Consider the following 24,292-nt stretch of genomic DNA (forward strand, 5'->3'; position numbering starts at 1 on the left):
ATGTTTGCTCCTCTAATCACCTCCAAAATGGGTCCATGGCATTTATCTACCTGCATTTCCTCCCTCTGATATAATCTCATTAAAAGTCACGGTCGCTCCGGCTGCCATTTGTGAGAGGCCAAGTGCCCACAGATCCCCTGAAGTCATGCTCAGCCTTCATGAAAATTGGCCAATTATTTAGCTCCCTAAACATGGACTTTGGGGGCTGAAATTCAGGGTATCCTCTTGGAAAACCTTTCTGGTCTGCCATAAACCAGCTCTCTGAGAAGACAGCACTATTGATTTTTGCCACCCTAATACAAGAACGCCACTCGAAACCTTGAAATACTGGCAGTAAAAGGCACGAGGAGAAAATATTTCTGTCTGCAAACATCTATTGCCCAGCTGTGTTTTGGACACAGGTGGACTGTGCTAAGGGTTAAGTTAATTTAACTTTCACCGAGTTAGAAAGCTCTGAAAGTTTAATCACAAATGAACTCCAGTGGGCAGTTTGGTAGCTCGCAGACAAATGTTCTCATTTTTATTCTTTATAGGCACTGCTCAAATCCTCGTAAACCATATTTAAGGAGGGAGAAATTTCATGAGGGGAGGGAGCTGTTTTATATGACAGAATAAGAGAAAAAGGCAACTTACTGTTTTAAAATTTAAATCTGGCCAAATTACCAGAAATGCTGCTGGAAAGAGAACGCTGAGAATTCATTATTTTGTTTCAAAGTTAGTTTATCATAAATCTGCCCTCTGACACGTAATAACTAGTAACATTTCGAAGGTTATTTGATAGTAAGTTCAACAGTGTAGGTGACTGAACATGTGAGCTGCATGATAATGAGTCCCAGGGGAAATCAGGCTTTAGGATGCAGGGTGAAGCATCCCTAGGCTTGTATTCAAATGGAAAAAACATATTCAAAAGTTTATTGTTTATCTCCTAAGAACATCAAATAATACACAGGCCTTTGAATCAAATGTATAAAGCACACTGGAGAACTATTTGCTGGGGGAAAAACGCCTGATTTGATCCAAATTCAAAAAAACTAATAGCTCGTACAGCGAGACGCACAGAGTGATTTTGATATAAAAAGTGGAGGGGAGTTTTTGGGTTTGTTCTTTTGCAGAACTGGGAGGCACAGCCAGTCAATTTGCTCCTGCAGCAGGCTCTGGAAAGAGGAGCTCGACAGCTTTAAACCCAGTTGTTCTCAAATCCTCTGCCTTTCGGTACAATAGAGTCCCTTAAGTGTGACAAATACAAATTGCCCTGCTCGGCCTGAATTTCATCTCCAAAAGAGGGTGGCGGTAATTGATTAATTTGTAGTGTACAAACTAATTTGAAGTCAATACTGAAAGTGAAAGGGTTTATTCCTCAGCAGGGAGGTGGGGTGCAAACACCCCGCTCTGCCAGGATGACGCAGCGCCACCCCTCAGCTCGTTAAGCTCTTACCTAACGAATCTGGTGCTGCCCTTATCAAAGTCAGGGTGGTTTGGGCACTGGCTGTGTTGGAAAAGCACGTGAGACAGAACTTTTTTATTTATAAACCCTCTGCACGGCAAATGCCAAAGGCAGGGACATTCCAAGCCTGTCACCACGCAGCGCTGGCACCCTGCCACCCTCGGGGAGCAGGGATGGAGGGATGGGCATGGATCACCCACCTGCTCCTGACCCATCCACAACAGCAATCTCTGCTCAGCTCCAGCCCCAAGGGGCTTCCCTAGGTGGGAAAAGTTGTGGAGGAGGTGTTGTATTTAAGGATCGCTGGGTTTGGATATATCAAGTGCTGGGTTTCCATCTCCAGAGGAACATCTGCCCCATTAGAAGTGATCCAACAGGACTCCTGTTGTTCAGGTGCACAGCCATACCTGCCAAGTGAACCTAGAGAATCACAGAGGGGCTGAGCTTGGGAAACACCTTCAGGATCATCCTCTTATAGTTACACAGTCCCCTCTGCATCATAGGCTGCTATTTCATAGTTTGGACATTGAGAACAAAATTATCCTCTCATTTCAAGGTATCTTTCAATAATAAAATCTATTTTTCCACACATCTTTTTAGCTTGTCCTCCTATTTTTCACTCGTTGCTTAAATTGTTATATACCGTGTGCTGAAACAGTGAAAAGTTACACAACATCTCTCTTACTCAGCATCACCCTATCAGCCCTAACTCTTAATATTATGATTACTTTTCTCAGAGATGCAACTGGCAGAGGTTTACTGACACTCCACAAATCCTAATTATCATCAAAACTCTAAATTCTATATTAATGAATATCAGGGGTTGAAACGCTCTTATCTTGACAAGTTCTAAAATATCCACGGAATGTTTCTGTATTCACTTCCCATATCAGTATATATTTCCAGCCCTTAACTTCGGGGAAACAACAGCATTTAAATAAGCAGAGGCAAAGATAAATAAAACCAAGCAAACAGGCAATAACTGTCTAAAATGCATTTTACTATTTTTAAGAAGGAATTACCGCAGAGGAGGTGATTGAACCCTAAACTACCACATCTCAAAGAAAATATATTTAGACGGCGAACTTTTCGCACTCACTCCTTGAAATATTATCTTACCCACTGTTCAACTTTTGCTAGTGTTTACACGTGGAAGATGCACTGAGGAAATTAGAGCTATATTAAAATAAGACATGAAAAACAGCCCCAGAGCTGTTAAAATGAAAATTAAATAAGAACGGGCTGAACCGCGTCAGCCCCGAACTTTTGTTTTTATTCCAGAAAAGAGTTAAAAACGCCCGTTGGAGCTGGAGGGAGCCCTGCCCAGCGCTGGGATATTAAACTGTGCATAAATCAGGAGGCTCATTTTCCTATCAGGCGTCCAAGCTCCCTGCTCCGTTATCGGAGGCATCCGCGGATCCACGCCGAGCGCCTCGGCTCGCGCTCCGGCCTCTGTGTGGTCTTTCAGAACTGTCGTTATCAGCTTTCTGTTTATTATTGTGCTCAGTTTAAAGGGAATTTGCCAAGTGATCCCTGGACTCCAATCTTTAGGCCTGTTGTCAGGACAAATTAATTTCTGTGGAAACCCACTGTGCCTCAGATACCATCTAGGAAATGTAGGATTAATGGAGTCCCTGTACAACACGCTTTGTAGTGCTCTGCTGGGGGAGGGGAGCGGGGCTGGCGAGGCAGGAATCACACAAATAAAGCCCCTGCACTTTGGGGGACTTTGGGGGGACTTCATCTTTTTTTACTCCATCAGCTCAACTCAATAATATTTAAAATAAAGCCCGGTTGCCGAAAGGAATGGGCAACTTTTAACAAAAAGAGCAGTGAATGGAAAGTATCAGCTGCCAAAGATGAGGGACCTGAGGTCTAATTATCAATATTTTATATTTTACCCACTCAAGCCAATCTCAGCAGTAGGAAAAACAGGATATTAAAAGAAACAGTCTCCTGTGAATCTTACTAGAAAATAATGAAACTCCATACATGATCCTTTGGAAAAGGGGTATGAAAGCTGGATTTCCTACAGGGCTGGGTCATTTCTATGTTAGCTGACATTTGGGGCTGTTTTTAACAAATGTGTATTATTCCATTGTTAAAAATGTTTAACTGTTCTTGCAACAAGCAAACTAAAAAAAATTATTTTCCTGGAAATAAAAAGGAGTGATTATCTTTCTTAGTGATGCAAGAGAAGAAGAGAGAAAAAAGAGAAGAGAAGAGAAGAGAAGAGAAGAGAAGAGAAGAGAAGAGAAGAGAAGAGAAGAGAAGAGGAGAAGAGAAGAACTCTAATACGTTTTTATCAGTCCTTTCTCATTTTCAGGATGATGACTCTGCCCATGGTGAGATATCCAGGTTTAATATCAGACATATTGGGAATTCTTGCCCTTATTCTTTTCTCTCCAAAGATAAATCAGTTGATAACACACAGGACAAAGACAGCAGACCCACAGGCCCACATTCTGTGTGGTTTTACATCTCGTGACTCCTCTGAGGAATCAGTGAGTTAAGTTAGCCCAAAGTGACACAAAAACACAGATGGGATCACAAAATAAAAATAAAAAATTAAAAAACAAAGAGCTACCACTTCTTTCCAGATGCTAAAGCAAAATCTGACTTTCTAACACGTTGTTCCAATATCACCCTGTTAACAGCAGGGCTAATTTGGCAGCAGAGCATTTTTAGAGCTCTCCTAATTCCTCACAAGCCTAGCAGATGCAGAGGCTGCAGCTCCTCTACCATGGCTCTCCAGCTCACAAACACCCCAGTGCACTCTGCTCCTCAGAGCATTGCAAAAATCCCTGATTTCTGTACAGTCTCACAGTTTGGAATAGCATTTATGGACCAGGATCACTTTGGGAGGTTATTTTATCAGTTTTAAGCTCACTTCTGTATGAGAACTGCTTTCGATTTATTCAATATTCCAAAAGAGCGTGTTCTTCCCTAACTAAAACATTTAATCTTGAGAGACTTTTATATGCCCATTTTTAACTATTACAGAAATTCAATTAACTCCATAATTATGAACACAATTACCATGGAGTGTTACATATGATTTGGTGGTAGCAGTTACATGGCACACACACACACTCTGGTTCATGATTTCAAAACTTATAGCAATGATAATGAAAGCCAAAAAATCCCAAATATCATCCTTATTCTTTGGATTGCACATATAAATGGCTCTTAAAATGCTGTTCATATTTTTTTTCCCTGCCCATGGCAGCAGGGTTGGAATGAGATGATCTTTAAGGTCTCTTCCAACCCAAACCATTCCAGTATTCTCTGATTTTGGTGATGAAAGGTTTAATTGTAGAAAACACATTATTTCCAACCAAATGGGCTGGACTGCCAGCTGATAGAAGTCACCCAAACTGTGACAATTCACCTAAATGTGGTCCCATTAACTCATTCCACTGCAAAACTCCCAGCAAGGGCAGTGAACAGAGCCCCAGAGATTTTTGCTAGGAGGGGGAAAAATAAATTAAAATTCATTAAGAAAGGAAAATATATGAGTTGGAGAATGGGGAACTCTAAAAGTATTCAAAACTTTCCACAGGGGCAATGCTGGGGATCCCAGTGCCCAGCCCAGCATGGTGCTCTGGGTGGAGGTGGCAGGTTAGGAGCAGGATGTGCCTGGCTGTGCCAGGGGCTGCCTGGCCTGAGCCATCCCACAAACCCTCCCCAGGTGGCCACCAGCAGGGGCTGTGGGCTAGCCACCCACCAGGCTCACCCTGAGCCTTTCCCTGTCTTGGAAGAGCTCAAACACTCTGGGGTTTCACAGGCAGTGAGGGCACAGGTGGGGTCAGCGAGGGCTCTGAGGATGTTACATTTTGGGGGTTTTAGGGCTGAGATGGCTGAAAGGAAAGTTCAGGACAGGCATGGTCTGGTTGTAGCCAGGGAAGAGCGAGTTGGAGAGGGGCTATGGCTCAGTGCAGAAATACCTGGTGATGCTCACCCTGCAAAATCCTCACTTGACCACTGCTGTCCCACCTGTGACACCTCCAGGGCACAGCAATGTTCTCACTCCTCACTGATCCTCGCTGCTCACACCTCATCACACCAATGCTGCACACCCAGGGCACCTTCACTACCACGCAGAACCACCAAGGAGGACAACTATCTTATTTATAGGAGCTCAGATGATTCCAGTAATCACCCAAGATCATTCTGATGTCACTCACACAACCTCTGGTGACACCACAGACATCCTCTGCTCCTGTAACCCAGCCCAGCTCCCCAGCTCTCAGCACCACCCTGCCCAGTGAGGTCAGCTCAAGCTCCAGCCCCACTTTCTCCTCTCAATCCAAAAAAACCCCATTCCTGCTGACACAGCAATATCTACAGAGATCTCCACCTTCACCCACCCCTTCCACCAGAGCTTTGTTCCACCCTAAGAGTGCACAGGTGGCAAAAACTCCCTCAAACTGCATCCAGGGTTTCATCAAGAGATGCCTGTGGACTTCAAACACACAAGGAATCAACAGTCTTTTGCCATAATCACTCTTCAAGTAATTGAAAATCAGAATTACCCATGTGGCTTCCCTACATAAAAAGTGATCTGCAGCCTCCAAATCTGAATTCCAAACATGTTCACGTGGAACATTCGAAATACAAAATGCAGTTCCAGCTCAGTCCTTGGTGGATGTCAGGCACGGCTGGAAAACTATTGCAAGTGTTATTTTAAATGAAAAAAAAGTGAAGGGTATAATAAGAATGGAGGTCAAAGCATTTCCAGACTTGCCAAGGGTTAGATCTCACCAACAGAGTAAAATATTTAAGCTTTAACAGAAAGCTATAAATGCAAATGTATATAAAATGAAGCATAAAATAGGCTTCTTATAGAAATTCATCTCTCCTAACATGAACAGTACAAATATTTCACAACATGTCAAACCCACTGTATCTGTACATTCATGCTTTCCCCACTCCTGGCACTATAACCACACAGAAATGGAATTTAACAGCACTGGCAACAGTTTTCCAATCTTGGGGCATGGAACCTCTATGCCAAGGACCTGGTTAATAAATGGCAACAAATGCAAACAAAAGGCAAAAGGAGGAGAGAGCAGCACAGGGCTCAAACCCAGCCCAGCTGCCCTCACCCTCAGCATCCCCTAAAATCACCCCAAATCCATCCCTGCAGATCGAGCTGCCATGTGGCTGTTTTCTAAAACAACATCTCACTCTGCTGTGGAAGAAATTCAGTCCCTATTCCTCTTTAATATTCATATGGAGCAGAGCTACATTAACACTAAGTTTTAATTTCAGAAACATTCTGACATTTACCGAGAACAGATTCCAGCCCTGGTTTCACACCAGGGTTTTTTTTCCATTATCACTGTTATTACTGGTATTAGTACCACTGTAGAAGTGATTAAAAGGTCCTGGATGTCTTATTAAAATAGTCTGGATCTACATCCCTCTTCAGCATCAAGATACAATCTGTTGTTTTATAAATGGGAACCATCTTCCTGGAAATTTAATTTGAAGTATTGCCCATTCCTCTTTTCCTCGTGAAATACAGGCACTTTTTGCTGTTTAAATTGAATGTAAGAAATACTCTAAATATTTGAAGCAGAGGAAAAAATAGTTATTACCGTATGCTGAACGGTCCCCAGATCTACTCATAAAATGTGAAAATAATAAAAGAGCAGCAACAAACCAACTCCTCAAAACTCTCAGGGAGGTTTAGGAGAGACATCCCTCATGGAAGTCAACAGTTTTGGTCCCTACATCTATTTCCAGGTGCTCATTTCAGCACAGGCTTATGATTTTCCGAAAGGGCTGGTTGAGCTGCAATTTCGGAAAAATGCGTTTTTGTTTCCCGAGATAGCCCGGCAGTTTAAGCACAAATGTTTGTGTCTCAGAGCTCTTTTCCATATCCTCCACTAAATAGGAATTCAAAGAGTCTTAGGCGTAGATTAAACGCTTTCAAAAATCAATTCGAGGCTGGCATAGAAGTCAACCAGTCTGACCTCGTGATTACAGACTAAACACTTCCTTAGGAAGCAAAGTGGAGCAATATTTCATGTTCCAATGATTATTCCAGGTAGCAGCACCACAAACAAAAACAAGGAGCCATGGCAATATTGTCAAAAGTTTATCTAGGGATAATTGCGTGAGGAATTAAAAAGGGCCTCGTCAGATGGGTGGGATATTATAGTATTAAAATCCATTAACAGAAGGTAGCATCCAATAAATAGTTCATCCAAACTCTGACAAACACTTCGGATTTCATGGAGCATTGCGAAAAAGAAAATCATATAACTCAGTTTCTACCTGATTATTGTGATTTTTTTTACTTCTGCAACCTTAATCTCAAGATAAAAAAAGGTGGTAAGAAAGCAGCAGTGAGATATGTACTTATTCTAATGGCTAAAGAGCTTCTCCCAAACTACCTTGGGACTGATACAAAAATAGACTCCTTCAGTTCTATATTCCTGAGGACAGATTTCATGCCCAAGCACTCCTGTGCCTTGCAACAGCATTTTTATTTTCATTCTTACCAGTGTCAATAGCAGGGTAACCCCAGAGCTTTCACATAAACATTTGCCTTGGTTTGATCCTCCAAATGTGCTACCCAGTAATTAAATCCAGTTTGTATTTTTAAAGTGCACATGGAGCACTGCTCCACGCAGAGCCAAACCGCCTTGCATTTGTCTCCACCATCTCTCAGTTCTGGGAAATCCATAAATTCATTTGTCAAAGGTAAAAATACTCCAGCAAAACTCCTTCTAAATCTTTTGAAATGGTTTGTTCAAACTCTTGACATAGCGTTTTGCTCTAAACAAATTTCTAGACAACCCTGTGATTTTCCATCTCAAAATATACTGTTTCCCTGCCATGAAACTAGAACAGAGGGTCTGAGAGAAAGGAAATTATTAAGCATTCTAGTGGGTTTTTTTCCAACAAAAACTAAGATAGAGGTCAATGAATAAGTATGTGCAGGCTGGAACTTAAATCCTCTGGGGTGACTGTAGGCTAATTAATAATTAATGCCAGAGACATGGTGTTTGAAATGCAGATGTGATAACTGGAGGCCTGGCAAAGCTGTTCAGAGGAAGCAGATTTGGATGCTATAGGGAATAGGCACTCCCTTGCCGGCTGGCTCTGAAAGCAGACCTGGGTGCAAAGCAGGGCCTATGGTTTAGATTATATTCCCCTCAGCTGTTAATTACCTGAACCTACTTTGAAGTTTTTCTCTTTTTATCCTCTGCATGAAAAGAGATTGGTTCAGCCAAGGGACTTGAAAAAATGATCAAATACATGGAGTAGAGGAGGGGAATAGAACTTCAGATATAAAAAAAGATAAGGAAGAAAAACACTCAGGGAAACACACAGGAACATATTAGGAAGTGCCCGAGCGTGGCTCGATGTTTCAAGCCAGTTGTGCTGCTCTAAGTTATTTCAGCCATTAACCAAAACCCCCCCGTGTTTTAGGAATAGATTTGTTAAAAGGGATCTCTCGCTGTATGTATAGAGTTTACAGTAATTATTTGAAGAAAGTACCATAGGTGATTTCCTATGCTATTTTTAATTCAATAAAGTCATTTAAACCTCCTTGTGTTTGGGGCTATTTAATGAGGTGTGCAACATTAGCAGAATCACCAATGAGCTGTTACTACAAGTATTCAGATTTTGCTCAAAAACGCTCACTTTTGCCATGGAGAAAGCCGGGCACAGGGTGAGCTCCTCGCTGCCAGGAGAGGGGCAAATACCCTCAGCGCCGTGGCTCCTTGGGCTCCGGGGGGCACCTGAGGGCGACTGAGCCATTTGCACTGCAAGTGGGGAGTGGGGTGGCCCAGCGGGCCCTGGCACAGGCGGGGTGGGGAGGCAGGGCGGTAGGGATGAAAGCAGAGAGAGGCAAGGGTGATGGGGATGAAGGTAGAGGGATGCGGCGGTGATGGGGATGAAGGTACAGAGAGGCAAGGGTGGTGGGGATGAAGGTACAGAGAGGCAAGGGTGGTGGGGATGAAGGTAGAGGGACGCAGGGGTGATGGGGATGAAGGCAGCGGTGGGAATGCTGGTGGAAAGGCACAGCTGATGGGGATGGAGCTTGGGGGAGACAGGGGTGATGAGGATGAAGACAGGGGTGATGAGGGTGAAAACAAGGGGGAGGATGCTGCCCGCATCCCGCGGGCGGGCTGGAAGTGTTTGGGATAACACAGAACACCCCCTGAGCGCAGGGAAACACCAGAGGATTCACCCCCGAGGCCAAAGGGGGTGTGGGGGCACCTCTTGCGACACCGCTGTCCCCGCGGAGTAGCCCGCAGGGTGCACGGGACTGGTGTCCCCTCTCTGGTGGCTCCCCGGTCCCGGTGCACTGCTGTCCCCTCTCGCCCGGAGCCGCCCGGGTCCCTGCGGCCGGAGGGGCCGCGCAATCGGCTCTCGCCCTGGCTCGCTTTGCAGTGCCAGATCGTTCCCTTTTCAAAGCGACTCCAGAGTGGCTTTTTTTGACGCTCTTCCCCGCTCGTTAGAGCCCGCCCGTTCAAAGGCGAAACTTCCCAGCAACTTCACTAAAACCCTTTGAACCAGGGGGAAGAGAGTGGTATAATAATTTTTTTTTTCTGGCTCTACCTTTTTTTATTTTTTTTCTTTTTTTCCCGCAGTAGGTGAAGCAATCTCTGATGAACTCAGGGCTGGCTGTGTTTAAAAATTAATTCGAAATTGCCCGTCTTCAAGGCGCAGGCGTCTCGCATTTACACCTATCACCTTGGCACGGCGGCACAGCTTCTCCTCCTGCTGATGCGGAGAGCCCACCCCGGCCCAAAACTATGATTGTTATCCATGTTCCTCACTCCCAGCATCATCTTCCACCGTGACGTAAGGAACACGCAGCTGTACTACAGCCTTACGCCTAGGTGTACACCTGTGTGATGCTCTGGCTCCTCGGAGGGGTAATTCCCGGTGCCGCCGGGTTCTCCAGCCCTGGGATAGCTCCCTGCGGCTAAAGCTCCCAGGTGAAGGGGATGAATCCATCCCTGGGCGGAAAACGCCTCGATTTCAGCCAAAACGGGCGTGGGAAGCACCTCCGTGTCCGCGTCACGGGCGTGGGGTGGCCCGGGAGAGCCACGCCTGGGGGCGAGAGGGGCTTTTAATGGAATCACAACAGCCACACGGTTCCCTATTAAATCCTGCTAATTTTCTAGGTGAAGGCTGTGAAGTGAATGTGAGGAAGCATTAAAAGGGAATTGAATTTGCATTCCTTATGCTACAGGCACATGTTTACATGACCTTTAAAACAGAATTAAAGCTGTATCATCAGCAGCTGTAGGCAATTCACATTACTAAGGCAATCAAATCAGAAGGCTAAACTAACTATAAAATATAAATTAAACTGATAGAGAATCATCCTAATTCACTAGGTTTACTCGCAATTTACTTATCCGCTACTAGTAATTTCTAAACAGTTTGGAGAAGGGGCAAACAGGAAAAACTCGGATGTGGCACTTCAAAACCGAGCTGTCCGAGGGGCAGAGCGGCTCTCCCGGGGGTCTCCATCAGGGAGCACGGGGATAACAGGGGCCCCCAGAGGTGCACGAAGGGCCTGCAAAGCGATACCTGCACGGCTAGACCCCCTCTCTGTGGGTTGGCTCAAGCCCCCCCCGGAGTTCTTTCCTCTCTGAAGGAGCCTCAGAGACGCCGTTGATTTTCTAAAATATGAAATAACTCAATATCCAATACAGCTCGCGTTGCACCGCTGCCTTCTGCCCCCTCCCCCATCCCCAGAGGGACACTTTCCAATGTCTGAAGCACGGTAAAAAAAAACCCACAAGGATCGATAGCGCCGGTGATTTCATTAAAAGTTTGCAGAGCGCCTTTCCCCGTCTCCGCTCCGGCGCTCCCGGGCGGAGCGGGGCGGGCCCCGGGCACCCCCTGCCCCGGGCACCCCCGCTTTGATTTATTCCCATTTATTTCTCGCAGCCGAGGGCTGTCTCTCCCGCTTTGATGGCGACTCTGCCGTGTGCGCTTCCCCGTGCCCCGGGGCCCGCGGTGATTTATTGCCCGCCCGCCTCCCCCTGAACTTCTCCCCCGCAGCCCCCGGGACCCTCCGCCACGGGCAGGGCACGGAGGGGAAGGGATGCTGCAGCCTCCAGAGCTTTCTCCCGGCAGTCTCCTGGGCGGTGGGGGGAGAAAAAAGCTGCCAGAAGGTGCCAGGGAACAGCACACGCTGAGGATGGAGCTTTTGGGGTTTTTTGGGGGGACCACGGCCTCGGCCACGCGTGACCGAAGGACAGCCAGCCTGCCTCACCATCACCATCCTGCACTGCCCAAGCGCGATTCACGAGGGAAACATCTTTTAGCAACGCAGCCTGGCCTGAAAGTTCGTTTGTACAACAGCTTTGGTTGGCGCGATCTGAATGAAGCGGGGAGGAAACTTTGCACCGAGCCGTAAACACACGAAAGTCTGTGAGAAAACCGAGAATTAGCAGCAGCATCTACGTATTTATAAACGTAAATCTAGGGATGACGAGGCGCTTCAAAATGCAGGAGGCGTTTCAATCCCTCTGCGGGATCAGGAGCATCGCTGGATGCTTTGTACGCCGAGTGCTGCAGCTGGAAAAACGTATAGTTAAATAAATAATAAATAAATAAATGAAAGGCAAAACACAACACGTGAACCCCAACCCCACATGGAAATCGCTCGGTAGGCTACCAAACAGCAACGCAGGTATTTTGTCATCCGAGGAACAGAGCGATTTGTCTTCAATGTCTCATTAGCCAACAGAGGTTAACTAGCGAGCCAGTTAGTGCGTGTTCCAATCCAACCTATTTTCCTTTAAATATGCCTGAGCAGAAACCTGTCCGTTCGGGAATTGGGTTTGGATTATTTCTAAAGCACAGGCGGGATGGCCTCTGGGGTGGCAGGAGCTGGGGGTGCCCATCTCTGCCCGCATCCCCCCGTTTGCTGGGAGAAGCATCACAGGAAAAAAAAAAAAAAAAAAAAAGAAACAAAACCAAACCAAAACCAACCAACAACCAAAAAAACCACGGGATTTCGGTGCGGGATGAAACCAGCGCGTCCTTGTCATCACGCCTGTTTGAATGGCACGGTGAGGAAAGTGCCTACGTCGAAGGGAAGGGATCGGCATTGTTGTGGGTCTATTAACTCCTGCCGTGACCTCGGAGCTGCCGCGCACCGCCCGAGCAGCACAGCGCAGGGGCCGCAGCCTCTCCTCCCGCAGCCTCTCCTCCCGCAGCCTCTCCTCCCGCAGCCTCTCCTCCCGCCGCCTCTGCCCATCCACACCTCGCCACCAAACGCAACAAAACCCGACCTCTCCATTCGTGGATTGCAGAAACGGCGAGACCCGTCCCGCAACAAAAATGTGCACTTTGGAGAGACTTCCCGGAATATTGATGGTTTTTCTTTTTTGCTCCATCAACCAAATGTTCGAGAGGAGACCTGCTAAAACCGCCCCAGCTCAAAAATAACAGTGACCTGAACATGACGGGGTAGTGCACGAATGAACGACATTTCTTTTTTTTTTTTTTTTCCCGCAGCAAGTACATTTTTCAAACATCAACAACGTGGAAAAAAATATATATAAATCATAATAATAATAACAATAACAGGCGATTCGAGCAGAGGAGCAAGGAGTCGCCCAAACCGCTTCGGAAATCACAGCAGTTAGAATACAAATACTATTTACCTTGTGATTTTTTCTGCCCGGGACTGGCTTTATTGTCCCTCCCTGGACCAGCCCAGCCGCAGCCACGCTCCCTCCGTGCCGGGCTCTTTGCTGCCGGGCTGGTGCTGGGAGAGATTTGGGGGGGGGCTGCATTCATTCTTACATTAGGACTAGTTTAATTTGCAATCTGTCAGTCCATCTCCTGGCTGTGGCTCGGAGATGGCAGTGTGGCTCTCTCCCTCCTCTCTCCCTGCACAGCATTTACTCACGTTCAAGAGCAGCCAACAGAGACCAAAAAAAAAAAAAAAAAAAAAAGAACTAATTGAGCTTGTGTCGGTATTGGCTAATTTCTGCTAATACTCTGTAAATTCCTTTTTGCTTCCTAAGCTTCCCCCACGCTGGTTACGTGTTCCCAAAGCCTCTCCGGAGCTCCAGGAACTGGTTTCTCAGCCCTGATGGGTGGCTGGGCTTCAGCAGGAGCCCCAGCGCCTGGATGTACACAATGCAAACCTTAACTCCTGGCTCCAGAAACGGTTAAATTGCCCTTTCCCAGCCCCCACCCCCGTTATGATTGACTCTGTTTTTAAATTTGCACTTGTTCCCACCAAGCGCAATCTAACTCGTCCTGTCTCTAAAGTGAACTTGTGTTGAAGGTGAAGTTTTCAATATAGAGGTCACGACACCGAGGCACAGCTTACCGCTCCGAGCTTCATGCTGTATTAAACACAATCAAAACGAACCCCTTTTAGACCTTTTTTTTTTTTTTCCCTCTTTCTCCTTCCCCTCCCGCGGATGAACAATGAGACGGGGAGAGAAAAAAAAAAAAAAAACCCTCTTAAATATAATAAAATCAGCTCTGTCACGATAATAAACGCGTTCCTGCCGCTCCTGGGTTCAGGTCCCAACCTCCAGCCCATGGAGCCGGTGGGGAACATCCCGACCGGAGCTCTGCAAGAGGGATGTGTGGGGTTGGAGAGGGGAGAGCCAGCCCTGCCCCACGCGTGGGTGACACCGCTGCCACCGAGGGCACGGCGACGGCTGAGCCACGCACCCGGGTGACCCCAGCAAGCCCCGGAGCCGCCTGTGCCAGGGGGACTCGACACAATCCCAGCTCCCGCACTTCAAAGCGGGGGGTTCTCTATAGCGACTTCTCGCTGCCCCAGGACGGTGGCTGCCTCCAGCTATTGTGCGAGGTTTTTCACGCCAAAGATTTAGCAGGAAAAATAGATATTAAAGCGAGTTATTTGCTGAGGAAACGCGGGTCCCTCCGGGGCGGGGGCACCCAGAGCCAAAGGGCTGGAGTGCACAGTCCGAACCCAAAAACTTTTTAAAAAAAAAATTTTAATGGAAAAAAAAAACTTTAATGGGTTTCGGTCTATGAAAAATAAGTTACAAATTCTTGCAACAGTAGCTTTGCATGTACTTATTTTTCTCCCATGTCCAGACGGGGTCGGCTATTGAATAAGGCTCTTTTATTCTGCATGGGGCAGGGGATTTGTGGCCATGGTCCCCCTTTTATTCCTCTCTCTATGGAAACCCAGATCATGGGGAGAAATATGCGAGGCTGAATAAAGAAAAGCAGCAGAAAGGACCGCTTGAGAGCGGCATCTGTTACACTTGGGAAGTTAGACTGACAGGAAAGAGCTAAAGAAACCCTCTCCAGCAGATTAGTTAGAACAGCAAGAAGATTTAACTATATGCAGATAAAAACACTATAAAATCCACCATACTCTGCTATAGGCGAGGTGAGAGCCGCCTCGGCAGGAGCAGAGCCGGGCTCTGCCTTAGCTACATTTGCAGCAAAGATTAAAATGGGACGTTCGGGGTTTTATTTCCCTGCCAGAGACTCTGCCTTAATTAAACGGCGGATCTGAACATCTATTTTCACGGGCAATGGGATTTGAAAAATTGTTTCGGAAGTTAAAGTGCAAATTAATTTTAAATAATTTAGTTACGTTTTTATACAGTGCGGATTTGATGTTGTTGGGGGGCCTTTTTCGGCGGGTTTTTCTTTTCTTTTTTTTTTTTCCCGCGGGCTCCGGTGATGTTTATTTCGAGGAGCTTGTGAAGGCGGAGAGTGGGGGGGGGGGGAGGGAAAAAAAAAAAAAAAAAGGAAAGCGGGGGGGAAGAAGCAAGAAAAAGGAAAGGGAAAAAATAAAAAGGAAAGGCTAAAAAAAAAAAAAAAAACCAACGAGGAAAAAGCTGCTGCTCTAACTCTTTCCCTGCCCTCCCCGCGCTCGGGCGGGCTCGGCCGCGGAGCTGCGCGCCCCGCACCGCCCGCACAGCCCAGCGCCGGCAGCGCGGCTCCAGCGGGGACCTTCCCATCTCCCGACCCTCCCGCTGACCCCCCCGCCGCACAACACCCCCCCACCGCCGCCCCTCTACCCGCAAACTTCATTTTTTATTTACTTTCCCTTATTCTTCATTTCTTTCCCCAGTCGCCCCCCCGCTCCCCGCACCCCCGCGGGTGCGCAGCGCAGCTCTCGCCCGCCGGGGAGCCGCAGCGTCCCCGATATATCGCGATCTTGCCCCAGCCGGGCAGCCCGCTCCGCTCCTCACCACCCAGCCCTGCCTTTACCCCTCTCACACGCTGCCCCGGCGAGAAATTATTGTGATTATTATTATTATAATGAGGAAAGCGATGGGACCCGGCTCGGAAGGAACCGGAGGAGCGCTCACCTTATTTAGATCTATTTTCTCATTTTCTTGAATTTTCTTCAGATCTGTCTTCTCAGAGAAACTAATGCCTTAATGACTTTCTGGTAGCTGCAAGCCTTCTTTTATTTCTGCTAAATATATGAAAATGTATGCAAATTTAAATCAAGCTTAACCTAGGAGCTCTTGCAATATATTTAATGGAATTTCAAACCAATAAGGGGACTCTGATGCAGTCTTCTGGAAGTGCAAATATAATTACGCAGCTCGGTTACCTCCAAAACGATGCAGGGAAAGGTCATTTTGGAACTCGGGAGCGGGTCGGGGGTCCCGGGGCTGCGCTGCCCCCCGCCCCGCCGGGGCTGCGCGGGTGCGGAGCTCTGCCTGCCGGGCCCGGCCGAGCCGGGGGGCTCCGCGCTCCCCCCGCTCCTCCCGCGGGGGGGGGCTGGCCACCGTGAGTGCCTTTCCCCCCATTCTTTCCCCTTTTCTCACGGTTTTTTCTCCCTTTTTCTCCTTTTTCCCCCCGGTTTCGCCCTGCAGCCCTCCCGCCAGGCGCGCACCGCGCCCGCGCCGCGAACTTTGAGGAGCGTCCAGCGGGATTTACCGGCGGCGAGGCCGGGAAGCTCCTTTTTGGGGCTGGTTTTTATTATTTGGGGTTTTTCTCAGGTTTTTTTTTGCCTCCCGACCGAGCGATGCGGCGCCGCACGGCCCGGGGCAGGCGGGGACGCGCGGCTCGGGGCAGCCGCACCGGGGGAGGAGTGGAGCGGAGCGGAGCGGGCGCCGCGCACCCGGAGCCCTCCCGGGCCGGCGGGCGGGGGCAGCGCCGGGGTGGTCCCGCGGGGCTGCCGCCGGGGCGCCGCCGTTTAACCTCTGCCCGCGGCTAATCGCTCCCCATTTAAGCCGTGCCCCCCGCGACCCCCCTTTCCCAGGCGCTCCCCATTTAAGCCGTGCGCCCCCCGCGGGCCCCCCCGCTCGCCGCCCGGCGCGGAAGGGGTTAAGCGGCGGGGCCGCCTCGCGCCCGGCCCCCGGTGCCGGCGGAGTGATTCACTTCCTGCCTCGCGCCCGCGCGGCCCCGCGGCCCCGCCCCCCGAGGGCTCGCCCCGCCCCCGCGCAGCGCCCATTGGCCCGCCGAGCCGGCGGCGCGCCGCCATTGGCCGGCGCGGGTGGCAGTCACGGCGCGGCCGCCGCCGGGCCGCCGTGCCGGTGGATGTCAAAGGCTGGCGCGGCGGCGGCGGCACAGTATAACTCGTGGGGCTGCCGCGGCCATGGCCACAGCCGCCTCCAACCCCTACGGCCTGCTGGGCGCCGGCGCGCTCGCCCACGCCGAGGGCGCGGGCATGCAGCAGGGCAGCCCGTTCCGCAGCCCGCAGAAGCTGCTGCAGAGCGAGTACCTGCAGGGCGTCCCCGGCAATGGGCACCCGCTGGGGCATCACTGGGTGACCAGCCTGAGCGACGGCGCGCCCTGGCCCGCGGCGCTGGCGGGCGGCCCGCTGGAGCAGCCCGACGTGAAGCCGGGCCGCGAGGACCTGCAGCTGGGCGCCATCATCCATCACCGCTCGCCCCACGTCTCCCACCACTCGCCCCACGCCAACCACCCCAGCGCCTGGGGCGCCAGCCCGGCGCACAGCGCCTCGCTGGCCGCCCCCCCCGCCGCCGCCGCCGCCGCCGGGCAGCCCCTGAGCGTGTACTCGCAGGGCGGCTTCGCGGTGGGCGGCATGCTGGAGCACGGCGGTCTCACCCCGCCGCCCGCCGCCGCCGCCGGGCAGGGCTTGCACCCGGGGCTGCGCGGCGAGGCCGGCGGCGAGCACGGCGAGCTGGGCGGCCACCACTGCCAGGACCACTCGGACGAGGAGACGCCGACCTCGGACGAGCTGGAGCAGTTCGCCAAGCAGTTCAAGCAGCGCCGCATCAAGCTGGGCTTCACCCAGGCCGACGTGGGGCTGGCGCTGGGCACCCTGTACGGCAACGTCTTCTCGCAGACCACCATCTGCCGCTTCGAGGCCCTGCAGCTCAGCTTCAAGAACATGTGCAAGCTGAAGCCGCTGCTGAACAAGTGGCTGGAGGAGGCCGACTCCTCCACCGGCAGCCCCACGAGCATCGACAAGATCGCGGCGCAGGGGAGGAAGAGGAAGAAGCGGACCTCCATCGAGGTGAGTGTCAAGGGCGTGCTGGAGACGCACTTCCTCAAGTGCCCCAAGCCGGCCGCCCAGGAGATCTCCTCGCTGGCGGACAGCCTGCAGCTGGAGAAGGAGGTGGTGCGGGTCTGGTTCTGCAACCGGCGGCAGAAGGAGAAGCGCATGACCCCGCCGGGCGAGCAGCCGCAGCACGACGTGTATTCGCACGGCGTGAAAACGGACACGGCCTGCCACGACCTCTGACCGCGGGCTCGGCCCCGGGACTGCCCGGCCGCGGGACTGCCCGCCCGGTTTAACTTATGCTTTCGGGAGTCGCGGCAAAGGGCTCCCCGCCCGCCGCCGCCTCGGCAATATATTTTTTTTTTTTTTTCCTCTCTCCGACCTTTCCGCTGATCACACACACGACACGGTGTTTACTCGCAGACGAGGTTTGTTTTTCGGTCTCCGCTAGGACGAAGGGAAAAGAAAAAAAAAAAAAAAGGAAAAAAAGACAAAAAAAACTCCGCCGCCGTCACAAAACAGAACCCAAACGAAAAGGAAGAGAATTTAAAAAAAAAGGGAAAAAAAAAAGGAAACCCACGGAAAAAATAGAAAATTAAAAAAAAAAAAAAAAGAACGAAAAACCCGACAGAAAAGGAAAGACAGATGTGTGCCTATGAATAACCTTCCAGCGCCTTGGTTATATCAGCTGTATTTCAGGTGAATCTGTTTTACAATAGACTAGTTTTGCATTTTTAAAAGACTTATATAGCGTTTTTAAATGTCTGAGGGTGTTTTACTACAAACTGTACACAATATTTGTGACCTAATTTGTATCGAATTGAGCAGTTCCAAACCGTTCCTCCCTTCCCCACGCACCGGCAATGTCACCCGGCGGGGCCAGGACAGGGACAGGGTGGCCGCGGTCCTTCCTCACCCCCCCGAGGAGATGGGGCTCCCTCCGCACCCGCGGAGCCCCGCACCGATGTGAAGAACAGGCTTATTTGTTGCAGCTTTTTTCCTTCCTTCCTTTTCAACAACTTCCCAACACCATAAAACGGTCGGGTGACACGCCTGACCTCCTCCCCTCTTCTCCCAAGGAAAACAAAAAAAAAATTTTATATATATATATATAATAATTATTTCTAAGAGATTTACCCGAAATTAAGCATCACAACCAAACCCGTGGCATTTGCCAGTGTTTTTTTCTTTCCGAAGATGAGTTGGGCTTTTTGATCAGCGCCAGACTGAGAGGTCTGTAGTAAAACACCTTTATCCTTCTGCGCTTTCGCTTCGGAAATCGGTTTCTCTGTATTTTGTTTCGATAGTGAAGAGGAATGAGGTGTCGGGGGGGAGGGATGGAGGGAGGGAGGGAAGGGGACAGAAAACGCCCGCATTTGGTTCACGCTGAGCTTCTTTCCGCGTCACAGGGAGATGCTGGATTTGTGGAAAAGCTTTTCTGGGGGAGGGGGGGGGAAATAATAATAATAATAATAATAATAGTAATAATCACCGACAAAACAAAACAAAACAGGGAGGAAAAATCCCCCAAGCACCAAAACTCACTAAAATGCTAACGCCAGGAGCCGTTTTTTGGGCACAGGGAAGTGCTGAGCTGCACCCGCCCCCTTTCCCCCTGTCCCTGCCGCGGCTGTGTTGTCCCCAAGGGCGGGGGTGCGGTGGCCACGCACCCACCCACGAGCGTGTCCGCGTGTGTCCGAGCGTGTGTCCGAGTGTGTCCGAGCGTGTGCATCCCCCGAGTGTGTGTGTGTGCATCTCCCGGGGCTCCCGCACAGCCCCCCTTGTCTCTCCCTCTCCTCTCCCCGCCCTCCTCCAGATTTTTTCCTTTCGACATTTATATTTTTCAAGTATTTTTCAGTAAGCGCTTAAAAAAAAAAAAAAAAAAAAGGAAAAAAAAAGGAAAAAAAAAAGAAATTAAGAGAAGGAAAAAAAATAATAACTCGACACTGAGGACCTGCCTATTTCTGCCAACTTTATAACTGTACAGTTTTGTATATTAAACGTTTTTTGGAAGTTATTAATTTAAAGAAAGATCATTTAGTTTATTCATTTAGTAACTGATGTATAATAAACGCTATTTTCATTAAAGGTTGCTTTTTTCAACTATTTTATCCAAAATTGCCTATTGCAGTTGCCAACAATTATTTATTTTCAATAAATTCCGCATTATGTTTAAAAAAAAAAGAAAGAAAAAAAAACGTTTCAGAGAGAAACAACAAAAAAAAAAAGCCTAAATGGGTGTCGGATAAAAATAATAACGAAACACACGAGTGGCTGTAACGTTTGGTTGTCGACCAGTTTTAGTCAAGGGGTTTATATCGACGCAATATTTTATTGTTGTAAAAGGAAAAAGAAAAAAAAAATTAAAAAAAAAAAAAAAGGTTTAAATAAACATTTTTACGAAAGAAAACCAAACTAGCCGGCAAAGTGCGGGTGCGTGGTTTGTGCGCTGGCCGAGGGGTGCGGAGCTCCTCCAGCCCGGGCACGGCCAGGGGCTCGGTGGGTGACCGGGCAGTGCCGCTGACACCTGCCGCGCCTGCGGGGCTGGGAAAGGGCTGTGCGGGGCTGGGCAGCGTGTGGCCGGAGCGGGGCCGTGTGTCCGGAGCCGTGTGTCCGGCAGCAGAGCCGTGTGTCGGTGTGTCGGTTCTGTCGATTCTATCGATATCGGTGCGTCCCGGCGATGCGGCACCCCGCGGCCCGAGCGGGGCACCGGCCAAGTTTCTTTTGTTCCGCCCGCCCTCCACCCACGCTGCCCGAGCCCCATCCCCGCTCCCCCCGGCGGGAGGAACAATAACACTCCATCACACCGAGCGGGGTGAAGCTCCGGCCCCGGCAGCCGGGTGGGTGCTGGGGGAGGCGGGGAAGCGGCGAAAACTTCAAGGGATCGCCAGCGAAACGGCCTTTTATTTTGTTTCTTTTCCCCCTTTCTGAAGCCGAACCTTGGAGGAAACAATACCCAACCCTTCTGCCAGCAGTGTAGGGGAGGGAAAAATTACCTTTAGGAATCCTGAGGAGCGACCCGAGCAGGGAGAGAGCTCTCATCTTCGATCCCCAACAGCAGCACACGAGTGGACATTGCCTTCCCACTGCTCTGCCAGCGTACCTGGGAGCGAGAGGGATTTGGGATGTGAACAGTGGGCGATGCATTGTTTCTGAGCCATAAAACTGATTGATTTCGTTGGTAAATCTCTGTGAGCTGCAGCACCGCGGCCTTGGGGGCATCGGGCCTGCGGCTGGCCCTGCGCTGGGCTTTGCCGCCCGCCCGTCTCCGTGAGGGACCGTGACACCAGCTCTCTGCAGAAGGATTACAGCAGCAGGAGAAGGAAACAGAACCCCCAAAAGCCCGTTTGGTCAGTCAGCTCCAGGAGCAGGATGAATGTGGCGTGGGGAGCAAACCAGGAGCAAACAGCCGTGGTTTGTAAACAGCCCCAGCTGAGGATTCAGAGGAAAAGCTCCAGGTTCAGACATGGCCTGCGTGGTCATGGTGCCTCGGAACACGCAGGGCCTGGAGAGGCAAAGCTCTTAAAAGCAGCCTTGGCTTGGAGGAGGGACAGAAGGCGTTTCACTGAAATTAGCCCGTTTTAGAGCCCTTTGGCTGCTCTGTAAATACAGCCACAGCGAGGGCTGGGTTATGTCTTATTTTAAAACAAATTAGGTTGAGACAAAAGAGATGCCATGAAAGACGAAATCAAGTTAGTTTATAAACAGAAGCGCTTCAAAGGCTGCTGGAAAGCTGGAGAAAATAGGAGAATTCCGTTTAAAGAAAAGAAAATCTCTGCTGGTTATTGCCCATCGATTTCAGTGTTCCTGCAAGCAAAAGGAAACTCTTTTGTGCCACCTAATGTTAAGTACAGATCACTGTTGTCTTCTCCGCTGCCCATCATCCATGGTGAGCGTGGAGAAGCCTGGGGTGCTGAACCCATGGGCTGGAGCTCAGCATCCCCAAATCCCACCAAACCAAGGGCAGGGAGGGAACCTTCATCTTCACAGTTACCTTCTGAATTTAGGGATTTTGGGTTTTTTTTTAAAAAAAGAACTCAAGAGGGGGTGGAGAGAAGCACGGGGTAGAATCATAAGAATGAGAGACTCCAAATTTGGGCTTTGTTGTAAAAAAGGAGCTCCAGAACGAGCACACCCGGGGTTTATATAAGCTGCCCACCACCAAGCTCCATCTCAGCAGCCTCTGGGCTTGGGGGAACTTCTCCTCCTCTCCTCAAGAACCCAAGTGGCCTTTGCACAACCCTGTCTCCCAGCTGGAAGAATTTTGGTGTGTACTTAGCAGCCATTCACATTAATTTGATGTGTAAATATCTCACACAATCCTTTAAAGAAAGGGCTGATAGCAAGCGTTTTTCTGATATCAATAAATTGAACTGTTTTTTGGTTTTGACGATGAGGTTTAAATGTTTTTAGGAATTTTTGAGGCTCGATCTTCCATGCTTTTCATATTATACTTAAAAAAAAAGAACCAGAGGCTATCTTTGGGTTAAATTTTAAATATCTCTATGCTGTGCTCTTTAAAGATGACCAGGACATAGGAGAGGGTTCTCTTGAAAGCAAAAAATTACTAAAAGTAAGCAGAGATGCCATTTCACTTTATGCTGGTCATTACAGATCATTCAAAATATGGACCAGTCAGTCTATACCTAGACTACATTGGAGCAAGATGTTTTCAAAATCTCTCAAAATCAAGTATTTTGAGTTTTTCTTTCTGTGTTTTTAAGTATTGATTCCCTAGGTCCAAGCAGAACATACCAGACCATCCTGGTCCTCTTGGGCTGGATCCATGTACAAAGCCACCACTGATTTTAGGGCAGATCCATGTGTGGATGAGGCACATTTAAAACCCAAGTCCTTCCCCCAGGAGCACGTAGGGCTGGGGGTGAATGCTCTGATCCCAAAACCCAGACAAAATTCATTGCTTTACCCATCAGAGCAGCTTCCCTGTAATCCAGTGAGCTCACCACGTAAATTGAATTCTTAATTAGTCCTTGCACAATGGAATTCCAAGGTTCCATCCTAGAAAAAAAAAAAAAAACCAGTATTTCAGGCAGGTGACCAATCCTGCTCAATATTCCTCCAAAATACCCACAGACATCAGGGCCTACATTTGTACTCACTTTCCCCTTTTTCCAGCATCCTGTAACCAATAGACTGGAAAGGCTCCACAGCAATTACATATTTAGGATATGTGATAGCTGCAGTTAAGATCTTTACGACTGATTGCAGGATAAAATTTACTTCAAATGTGCAAGAGCCCATTTTTAAACCTCAGCCTTTCAGCTGCTTTGCATTAGAGATATTCCAAAGAATCAAAAGCAATTAGAGCGTACGACGTCTAAATGGTAAATAATTTCCAAATCAAAACCTTTATTAAAGGAATAAGCATCTATTTTTGTTAACACTGTAAGAGATAGGAAGGGCCAAAGTAAAGAACTTTTGGTTTAATGTCATGGAAAGAAAGCCAGACTTCTGTGCTGAAGAGCAGTGTAGGAAATCTCCCCCCAAGTGGATTTTGGGTTGAGTTTTAAAGACTTGGGAAAGCAGGACAAGCAAAAGGATTGAAAACTCCCATTTTCCGTGGTGGGGATGCTAGCAGAGATGGTTTGCACATGCCTGAGATGGGATCTGTAGGTGGATCCATGGCTCCCCATTCCCAGCGAGCGCCTCGGCGGCTTGTAAATATTTGTAGAATCACGTCCTTAATTAGAGTGGTAAAACAGTATTAAATCTTGGAATGGGAGAGAAAGGAGAGCGAGGAAGAGCTGTCACTGGTGAGAGCCTGTCAACAAGAAGTTAAAAAGCCAATGGTAAATCTCATTTCTGGGAGCTCTGGGCTTGCAGAGCCATCGACCAGCGGCTCCAGGCTCGGCAGCTCCTGATCGATGCTCTGCTGGCACAGAGCACCATGCCGAGGAGCTGGGGGCTGCTGAAACAGCTTTGAACATGGGGATATTCCAAACAGCGACTATGAAAAGCTGTGCAGCAGCTCTCCTCACCCCTGGTGTTATTTAGACACCCAAAATGCTGCTCCATTATTCCATCGCTGGATCTTATTTTATTTTTGTTGAATTATGCCAGTCCTTGACTTCTGCACCTCGAGTACAAATAATATTTACCCAGCATAGAAGCGCCATTTCTGAACCCAAGTTGTTTTCCTTTTTGGCTGAAGCATGAAGTTTTATTTTGCATATTTGTCTTCAGACTTTGGGAAGGAAAAATCAGATCAAATCAAATCAAATCAGCCCACAGATCTTACTCACCAAAAAATGGCTGGGAGGGATGAGAGGGTCTGAACTCCCCTGCCATCCCTGGAGGGCAACTGGAGGTAACACGAGCTGCTCCCCATCCAGGGCTTGTACTTCTGTCCAGATTATGGGATTAGTCTCTGTTACATCTATCTACAGTTGGGAACTTGTGAT

At 49.0% G+C, this 24,292-nt stretch overlaps 1 protein-coding gene and 1 long non-coding RNA gene across 16 annotated transcripts in view; one reads left to right on the plus strand and one right to left on the minus strand.

The window, feature by feature from the left end:
- LOC146437568 (uncharacterized) overlaps nucleotides 1-16,588 on the minus strand; it is an 85,016-nt gene extending 68,428 nt beyond the window's left edge. For 7 of the 15 annotated variants that reach the window (XR_014852286.1, XR_014852292.1, XR_014852288.1 and 4 more), the window contains exon 1: nucleotides 15,760-16,588. This is a non-coding gene — a long non-coding RNA (uncharacterized LOC146437568). Of the gene's footprint in view, nucleotides 1-13,101; nucleotides 14,062-15,759 lie in introns of those variants that run through there. The other 8 variants (XR_014852284.1, XR_014852282.1, XR_014852283.1 and 5 more) reach the window with 5 other exon arrangements.
- A 316-nt stretch (nucleotides 16,589-16,904) lies between these two features.
- On the plus strand, nucleotides 16,905-19,149 carry POU3F4 (POU class 3 homeobox 4). The gene has a single exon (XM_085060680.1). It carries the CDS (start codon nucleotides 17,001-17,003, stop codon nucleotides 18,111-18,113), a length of 1,113 nt encoding a protein of 370 aa, XP_084916806.1. The 5' UTR covers nucleotides 16,905-17,000; the 3' UTR covers nucleotides 18,114-19,149.
- The last annotated feature ends 5,143 nt before the right edge of the window (nucleotides 19,150-24,292 follow it).

The sequence above is a fragment of the Lichenostomus cassidix genome, chromosome 4A (genome assembly GCF_008360975.1).
Source record: "Lichenostomus cassidix isolate B80296 chromosome 4A, HeHo_3.0, whole genome shotgun sequence".
Lineage (NCBI taxonomy): Eukaryota > Metazoa > Chordata > Aves > Passeriformes > Meliphagidae > Lichenostomus > Lichenostomus cassidix.

Coding starts and splice junctions, on each gene's coding strand:
- POU3F4 (XM_085060680.1), top strand. CDS start 17,001: ATGGCCACAGCCGCCTCCAACCCCTACGGCCTGCTGGGCGCCGGCGCG.